Here is a 9,923-nt window from a genome sequence, read left to right as displayed (position 1 = left end):
GGGGGGGGAGGGGGAGGGGGTATTGCATCCCTATCTGATCATGACAATGTCACAACCGGTTTATTGTTTCACTAATCAATATTTCAATTGATAAAAGGACTTTTTTATCAAACTGTATATCTTCAGACTCTCTTCATTTATGGATGTTTTATGTGATATTTGCATATATTTACGATTTTTATTTATCTATTTACTTTTTATATGTTGTGTAGACAATATTACTTATCTAAAGCAGGTTGCGAGGTGTAATGTTATTTTTATTTTGCATTCATATCTGAAAATAAAATTCTACGACCTGAACCTGGATATTCATGAAGCGTGATTTTTGTTGACGATAAAGACTACATGGTTACTGAAGCACATCACTTATGTTGAGTTTGTGACTTTACATTTTGGTTAAACGAGCTGGCGGTTATAGTCGGTTTGGTACGGTAACACAAACATATCATGCAATCTTACCTTACCGTCTGTTAGGCTGGGTTAAACGAGAGTGCAGAAACAATTCAAACAATTTAAACGGGTTTTACAGCCCATAGATAGATTGTAATTTCAATTTGATGTATAAGATGAAGAAGAAAAAAAAAATGAAACTTTCAAATGAAAGCACATCCAATCGTCGATTGTCTTGGCCGCATGGTAATTGTGAATAAAATCTGTGAACAACATTTTATCAGTAGCATCATATGAGAACGAAATGGCTAATTTACATAAAATCTTTGAAAGAACTTGAATTTGATATCTCGTTCAACAATCGAAATAATTAGAATGGTAATGAATTATGAAAATCAATTGTATAAAATTCCAATCAATTTCTCATTTGTTCAAATTTTGATGAGACTTTGAATTATGGAAGTCCCAATCTATCAAAACTCGCCAAAGAGATACCGTATCAGCGGTAGAATGGACGCAGGAATAATACTTTAACAACAATTCATTATAATTTCGAGCGATTATCAATGCCTATCCATCATATGCTGACAGCTACAATTGTAGCTGGGTGGATGTCTGTTACTGTAGTTTGTGCTTGACGTCCTTTTAATAGATATGGACATCTAAGGACGTGCCAGGTTTAGGTGGCTGAGGGATACCGGAGTACCCGGAGAAAAAATATCGACCTGCACCCGACATAAATTCCATTATTTCATTCTTCAGTTAACAAAAGGTATTTATTGACAGTATATATATGTTAATGGGTTTCAACGCCATACATTGCAAATTCAGACACTGGACTCCCTAAAACAGAACCTAGAAATACCGGACTCCCTACAACAGAACCTCAACACAACAGACTCCCATCAACATAACCTTTATGCGTCGGACTCATATACAGCAAAACCTTGATATACCGGATTCCCCTAAACAGAACCTCGATATACCGGACTCCTATACAACAGAACATTTATCGACGTTCTCCTTTCAACAGAACATTGGTACACCGGACTCCTTTACAACACAACCTTGATATACCGGATTCCCTTAACAGAACTTCGATACACCTGACTCCCTACAACAGAACCTCGATATACCGGACTCCCTACAACAGAACCTCGACACAACGGACTCCAATCAACATAACCTTTATACACCGGACTCACATCAACATAACTCTGAAACACCGGACTCCTATACAACATAACCTTTATATACCGGATTCCCTAAAAAGAACATCGATATACATGACTCTCTACAACAGAACCTCAATACACCTGACTCCTACACAACAGAACCTTTATACAAGGACTCACATCAACAGAACCCTGATATACCGGATTTTCCGGACTCCTTGTGAAACGAATCATCGATAAAATAGACACTTATTTAACGAATCCTTGTTACACCGGTCACTTATACAACGGGATTTTAATACATGTACATCGAACTCCTCTACAATTGAAATTTGATACAGTGCACTTATATACGTCTCAGACCACTACTCACCTGTACAACTGAATCTCGAATCATAGGACACCTATACAACGAATACTCGATACATCGGACACTTATACAGCAGAACATCGATAAATCAGACTGCTGTATAACGGAACATCGACAGTACATCATACTAGCTTACAACGGAACCTCGATACATCAGACTAGCTTACAACGGAACCTCGATACATCAGGCTAGCTTACAACGGAACATCGATAAATCAGACTGCTGTATAACGGAACATCGACAGAACATCATACTAGCTTACAACGGAAACTCGATACATCAGACTAGCTTACCACGGAACCTCGATACATAAGACTAGCTTACAAAGGAACCTCGATACATACTGCTAGCTTACAACGGAACATCGATAAATCAGACTGCCGTATAACGGAACATCGACAGAACATCATACTAGCTTACAACGGAAACTCGATACATCAGACTAGGTTACAACGGAACCTCGATACATCAGACTTCTTTATAACGGAACTTTGATAGACCGAACACCTATACACGGAAATTGTGTAGATTGAAGCATCTCTAATAGAAACCCTGACTATAATAAATTCATTGTTCAAAATGATACATTGTATCCAGAAAAGTTTGTTGCTTAGAACATGATGAGAAGGGTTAGGAAATATATATTAATACCATTTTAACTTTGTTATTATATTGTATAAGGATAAACTGGTATGCTACTACCGGCGAAAGAAAAAGTATCTTAAATTAAACTTGACGCTATTTCATTTTTGCTACAGTCAGTATGCAAGGGCTCCGGAAACAAGTTATCAAGATCATGTCAATTTGTTTCCTTTAGTAATGACAGCAAGTTTAATTGGCTTATGCAGATGATTTGCCTACAAAACCCGTTGAACCGTATCATTAAGATAAAAAATTAAAAACAAATCCGGGGAACAAAGGGAAATTGCCATATTTGTCTTCAAGTACGCAAGCTGAACCTTGATAAATTGTATAGTTGAAGGGGGACAACTCGTGCTTATGATTGTATTTCAATACAAAATCACCCTCGGTCTGTAATCATGAAACTGTTTTCATGCTCAAGTATTGATTCTGTGCTCAAATCACCTTTCTTGTAACCCGTTAAATTCAAGTGACAAGGTAAAAAAAACAACTATAAACATTGAAAACGGTATTTGGCTTACAGTCGCTCAAAATTCTTCCAATGGTCAAAATGTGATTGTTTTCATACACTTACCACCAAGCAAGACCGAAAATTGGACTTGAGCACAGACTCCGAGTTTTGAGCATGAGAACGGTTTCATAAAGACGGCGCCTGATCTACTTCTGGTGACTAATATGATTCAAGGGATATTTTTCTTCATCTCCAATCAACCAGAAAACCGGTCAAAGTATCCGATTCGACTGCGCACTTGATGAGGTAGATGGTTTGTATTTATAGACCAGTAGTACTCTTGCAAAGCTATCCATCTCAAGTTAGCTTTACCAAAGCGTAATTTAACTCAAACGGACTACCTAATCTTTTCACTGAATGATAGTGTGAACGAATACTTATGTTTATTTATTGTTTTCTTTAATTCTTCACTTTAATATAAGAAACTCCCGCCTCTTTGTCAGACTGACAGTTGACTTTTACGGTTTAAGATTGTAATGCAATCGTAAATGGCATTTCTGGGGTTAAATGTGAGAACAACATACATACGATAATTGATTTGGATGGTGATAGGTCTAAAAGAGAAATTTTATGTTAAAACTAACAACAAGAGAGAAAAAAAAATGTGCTACATTGTAATTGCATATTTCTGTTACTTTTAGCACAGCAAAAAAAACAACAGCTGTTCGATTAAGTTGTTGACATATCTTTGAACGTATATCTGTCCTAAATGTGGAAGAAAACACCAGAGGTTTTCCGAGCGCCCATTCGAATGTTGCGATCGAACGGTTTGAGTGGAGTTATTATCTGTAGAAGGGAAAGCTTTTAATGAGTAATTAATGTAAGAAAACAATTTACGCATTGAAAGCCCTCAAATAATTAAATCGCCGAATGAGTAATATTTGAAAGTGTGCACAGCCACACAGAGACTGAAATCCACGGCGTATGCAATAGAGAGCGAAGTAACATTATGACGTCATATAGTCAATGAAGCATTATGACGTCAGAGTCATTGTTATAATTGCATTCCGGGATCGCGCAACTCTAGCCTAGCTACGAGCTATATGATGAACACACATATTCTACCTCCTTCTTAATATCGAGATAAACATGGGTTGTACCTTCACGAAGGTCAGAGATCCGTCACGTGAGGCTGACGAGAAAACATCGGAAGTCCTAAGCCAGACTTCAATATTCACAGACTACAAGAAAGAATTGGAATGCCACACTGCGCCAGCTACGAGAGATATTGTAGAAAAATGTCACCTAGCTCTGTCAGTGTCAAATGCAGAGGAAGACGATGTGATAAGTCTACATAGGTACCCTCCAAATTACATGGATGAATCTGAGAGCGAAATGAATATCCCACCCTACCATACAGAAACCTCGGACTTAAGACAGGATTCATCAAACAGCGACTTATCATCTGTAACAGGGAAAGGTCGATCTTCTTCCAGACTTTCATCAAGACTATCAAACTTCTTCCGGATAGGGAAGCGAAGCAAATTAAATATTCAAGACGAGCTGTCATCAGATGGAGACCTCGGGAGAGGGAATGGGAATGGAGATGGCATGTCATCAAGCGAATGGGATAGACCGCCTACTCCTTCGCGTCAAGACTTCAAGAAAACTGCTTTGCAAAGAGCCAACAACAGAATGCACAGCCTTTCACAGAGAGTGGCTACCAACAGAGAGATTCACGAGGACCAAGCGTTGGCGCTGATTGACGACATTTTGGAAAGATATGAAATGTCAAAACTAGAAATAGAAGACGATGGAAGGTCATCTTCCTCCTCCAGCAGTGACGGGTCCATTTTCCCTCCCACGTTCAACTTCCGGGCTTTTGCCAGGCCAAAAGCCGCGATAGGAACCAGGAACTTGGCTGCCATAGTACCAGATCCAGCGAAAGTATCTCAGGATATTGGAGAGTTTGAGACGGAAGTGGAGAAACTGATTGACGAGCAAGCCGTAGCGACCAGGGACTACCGAAACAGGCAACTTAGACCAGGGGTAAGGAACGCTTAAACACTGCAATTAATAAAATTTTGTATCTTTTAAAATATATATTTAATAGTGATAAATCATCAGCATTGATGGCCCGCTAGTATTCAGCGGAAGTGAAGAAGAAGAATAGACAACCAAACCGGAAATAACTATTTTGATTTAGCGGAAATGGGATTAAGGAAGTGTCGTTGTTTATTCGTAATGCTGTTTTCTCTTCAGGGTGCACGTGGCCCACGTTTGCCGTCCTTCAGCCTCCAGTTCCAGAATCCGACAGAAGATTCAAGTTCCGAAACCGTGGCTGAAAAAGGAAGGAGGTATAGCAACTATTTTGCTAACACCGTGAGTCGCCCTCAGCTGATCGTGCCGGGACTGGCAACAGCAGACGATCGCCTTATGCAGTGGATTGTCAGCCAACAGAGGAGGGACTCCGAATGGCGATAGAGTGTAGGTGAGCATATAGTTATGTTAACTAAGTGTTTATGGTGTCAACAGTCAAGAGTAACTCCGAATGGCAATAAAATATATTGTATGTGATATAAATGATCAGACATATTTTTTGTATGTACCTTTCGATGTCGCTATGAATGAGTACAGCTAGATAGACTAAATACCATGATGCTAATTTACACGAACATGGTACTGTAAATGAATATGATAATAAATTTCGCAGTAAAATTAACTATTTCATTGAACATTTGTGTATTTTGAAATCGAAATATATTTCTAATGAATGTTAATTTCAGCCTGATTGAAATATGTTTCAGTTTGATCAAAGAAACCAGTGACGCCATGATGGTAACGGGAGTTCTGGCTTTTCCCCTGAAAGTTAGGTTGTGAATCTGACTATAACAGACATCATTGAAACCATCTTTTTAAGTTGGTGCACGATAATTTAGACCAAAGATCTGTATGGACCCGAATTCAGAAGATATCTTGATTTGAAATAGACACATTTTGGAGTGATATGACATATAAGAATATTTGCATATGAAAATCAAGTGCAACCAATTAGGTCCTGTTCGTACACATTACTTATGACAAATAACATTATTTCAAAAATGGAGTCATCGATACGAATATTGAAACTTGCTCGGGTAACTAGTTCAAAGAGCTTTTTATATATGATAGTTGACTAGACCTGAAAACGTCTGTTTGTGAGAGTAAGCAGGACTCACTTGTATACTCTTCCTGTTGAAGCAGTGTACAAAATATACATTTAACTGTAATATAGATTTATTATATTTCAATTTATAAAAAGCGTAAGTCATAAAATCGAGTAAAATTTAAGTTAATTTTCTTCTTTCTTCTGTAATAACTTATACCTCTGTTATAACTTATTTGATTTATCGATTCTTAATACCAAATGAACAATCGGGGATGTCTGTTAGGCCAAAAATAGTGATATGTATGCTTCACGTTACTTTTTTGGCTTCACACATCACAATTTATAGAGAAATGTGTGCACTCGTTCTGGGACTCGATCTACAGGTCAAGGGAGATAACTCATACATGTGCATGTATTTCACTGTTGAGGCTGTCGACAATAAAGGTTTACAAACGTATGAAACACTTGCCTTTTTAATTTACAAAATAACGATATTATTGTTTGAATGGACGTTTAACAGTCTCTCCTTCCTTATCCATTCTCGTCTTTACAAATGTTGCGTGTATTAATTAATTGTTTTCACTCTGCTCCCCAGGGAGTTGAGACAGATATTGGCTGGTTGCAAAGGCCCTATAACCGCGGATAATAATTTGTGAACCGCTTTGAGACGACCTACGAACTAGGTTGTGATAAAGCGGTATATAAGAACCTCGAATTGTTATTATTATTTTAAGATTCTTCAACTTCAAAGTTTTTTTTTATCTGCCCACGCATGGACTTTATTCAAACTTTGCAATTTTAATGTTCAGGTGAATTCACTTCAGAAACTGATATCATTATTTTAAAGTTTGTAAAGAAAAGGCAGAAAGGGCCTGTATTGGATTTTTTTCCCTGAAAATAAGGGGGTACCCCAATATTTGATGTCATCTTCATTAGTCTTTACAAATTAGTTTTAGGGTACTGTTTACATTAGTGATTTTTTTTAATAAAAATTGAGAACCGGGAACATAGTCTACCAGCATATCCTATATATCTACCCCACTAGCACAGACTGACTGGATATAAATCCAAAGAACATCCTTGGAGGCGGCCACCTTTTGATGCCTTTTGATGCCATGCCATACATACCCGATCACCATCATCATCGTCATCATCATCACCATCATCATCATCATCATAATCAATATCATCATCATCATCATAATCAATATCATCATCATCATCATCATCATCATCATCATCATCATCCTCATCATCATCATCATCATCATCATCATCACCAACAACACGTCATCATTATCATCACCAACAACACGTCATCATCATTATCATCACCAACATCAAATCAGCATCATTATTATCATCACCAACATCAAATCGTCATCATCGTTATCATCACCAACATCAAATCATCATTATCATGATCATCACCAACATCAAATCATCATTATCATTATCATCACCAACATCAAATCACCATCGTCATTATCATCACCAACATCAAAGCATCATCGCCATTATCATCACCAACATCAAATCGTCATCATCGTTATCATCACCAACATCAAATCATCATGGTCATTATCATCACCAACATCAAATCGTCATCATCGTTATCATCACCAACATCAAATCATCATTATCATGATCATCACCAACATCAAATCATCATTATCATGATCATCACCAACATCAAATCATCATCATTATTATCCTCTCCAACATCAAATCGTCAGCATCATTATCATCACCAACATCAAAGCATCATCGCCATTATCATCACCAACATCAAATCGTCATCATCGTTATCATCACCAACATCAAAGCATCATCGCCATTATCATCACCAACATCAAATCGTCATCATTATTATCATCACCAACATCAAATCGTCATCATTATTATCATCACCAACATCAAATCGTCATCATCGTTATCATCACCAACATCAAAGCATCATCGCCATTATCATCACCAACATCAAATCGTCATCATCGTTATCATCACCAACATCAAATCATCATTATCATGATCATCACCAACATCAAATCATCATTTTCATTATCATCACCAACATCAAAGCATCATCGCCATTATCATCACCAACATCAAATCATCATTATCATGATCATCACCAACATCAAATCATCATTATCATTATCAGCACCAACATCAAATCATCATCATCATCATCATTATCCTCATCATCATCATCATCATCATCTTCGACAACATCACCAACAACACGTCATCATCATCATTATCATCAGATGAACGCAGGAAATTATCATGACATACCCCAGTATTTACCCATTACTCCAGCATATACAAACATCTCGTTGACTGAAGATATAACGTCACCCTTTGCCCACAACACACATTTGCTGTCTGGTTGCCTTGCAAGCTATCCTTCCAGCTTGGTCTGTCTTGCTTATTTCATTTTTTAAAAATTCTTATTGTCTTATGACTACACTAATCATCATCATTATTATCATCACCAACATCAAATCGTCATCATCGTTATCATCACCAACATCAAATCATCATTATCATGATCATCACCAACATCAAATCATCATGGTCATTATCATCACCAACATCAAATCGTCATCATCGTTATCATCACCAACATCAAATCATCATTATCATGATCATCACCAACATCAAATCATCATTTTCATTATCATCACCAACATCAAATCGTCATCATCGTTATCATCACCAACATCAAATCAGCATCATTATTATCATCACCAACATCAAATCAGCATCATTATTATCATCACCAACATCAAATCATCATTATCATGATCATCACCAACATCAAATCATCATTATCATGATCATCACCAACATCAAATCATCATTATCATGATCATCACCAACATCAAATCATCATCATTATTATCATCACCAACATCAAATCGTCATCATCGTTATCATCACCAACATCAAATCATCATTATCATGATCATCACCAACATCAAATCATCATGGTCATTATCATCACCAACATCAAATCGTCATCATCGTTATCATCACCAACATCAAATCATCATTATCATTATCAGCACCAACATCAAATCATCATCATTATTATCCTCTCCAACATCAAATCGTCAGCATCATTATCATCACCAACATCAAAGCATCATCGCCATTATCATCACCAACATCAAATCGTCATCATTATTATCATCACCAACATCAAATCGTCATCATCGTTATCATCACCAACATCAAATCATCATTATCATGATCATCACCAACATCAAATCATCATTATCATGATCATCACCAACATCAAATCATCATTATCATGATCATCACCAACATCAAATCATCATTATCATGATCATCACCAACATCAAATCATCATTTTCATTATCATCACCAACATCAAATCGTCATCATCGTTATCATCACCAACATCAAATCATCATTATCATTATCAGCACCAACATCAAATCATCATCATCATTATCATCACCAACATATCATCATTAATGTCGTCGTCGTCATCATCATCATTATCATCAGATGAACGCAGGTAATTATCATGACATACCCCAGTATTTACCCATTACTCCAGCATATACAAACATCTCGTTGACTGAAGATATAACGTCACCCTTTGCTCACAACACACATTTGCTGTCTGGTTGCCTTGCAAGCTATCCTTCCAGCTTGGTCTGTCTTGCTTATTTCATTTTTTAAAAATTCTTATTGTCTTATGACTACACTCT

General features: G+C 37.0%; 1 protein-coding gene across 2 annotated transcripts; it reads left to right on the top strand.

Moving 5' to 3' along the window:
• Positions 1 to 4,111: 4,111 nt before the first annotated feature.
• On the top strand, positions 4,112 to 6,626 carry LOC110454190. 2 transcript variants are annotated; one of them, XM_021503567.1, is made up of 3 exons: positions 4,112 to 5,078; positions 5,292 to 5,516; positions 5,837 to 6,626. In XM_021503567.1, the coding sequence occupies exons 1-2, from the start codon at positions 4,179 to 4,181 to the stop codon at positions 5,511 to 5,513; spliced, it is 1,122 nt and encodes a 373-aa protein (XP_021359242.1). In that variant the 5' UTR covers positions 4,112 to 4,178; the 3' UTR covers positions 5,514 to 5,516; positions 5,837 to 6,626. The 2 variants fall into 2 exon arrangements, with proteins under 2 accessions (XP_021359242.1, XP_021359241.1); XM_021503566.1 differs by having other exon boundaries at positions 5,292 to 5,520.
• Positions 6,627 to 9,923: the final 3,297 nt, after the last annotated feature.

Source organism: Mizuhopecten yessoensis, unplaced genomic scaffold (assembly GCF_002113885.1).
Source record: "Mizuhopecten yessoensis strain PY_sf001 unplaced genomic scaffold, ASM211388v2 scaffold7713, whole genome shotgun sequence".
Classification (NCBI taxonomy): Eukaryota; Metazoa; Mollusca; class Bivalvia; order Pectinida; family Pectinidae; genus Mizuhopecten; species Mizuhopecten yessoensis.
Note: the sequence above shows the minus strand (reverse complement) of the source record. Positions and strands in the feature narration are given on the sequence as shown.

What these genes read in the sequence shown, in the direction of transcription:
- LOC110454190 (XM_021503567.1), top strand. Translation starts at nt 4,179, where the DNA reads ATGGGTTGTACCTTCACGAAGGTCAGAGATCCGTCACGTGAGGCTGAC. An exon ending in ACAGGCAACTTAGACCAGGG is followed by an intron (nt 5,079 to 5,291) that starts GTAAGGAACGCT and finishes TTTTCTCTTCAG; the next exon opens with GGTGCACGTGGCCCACGTTT.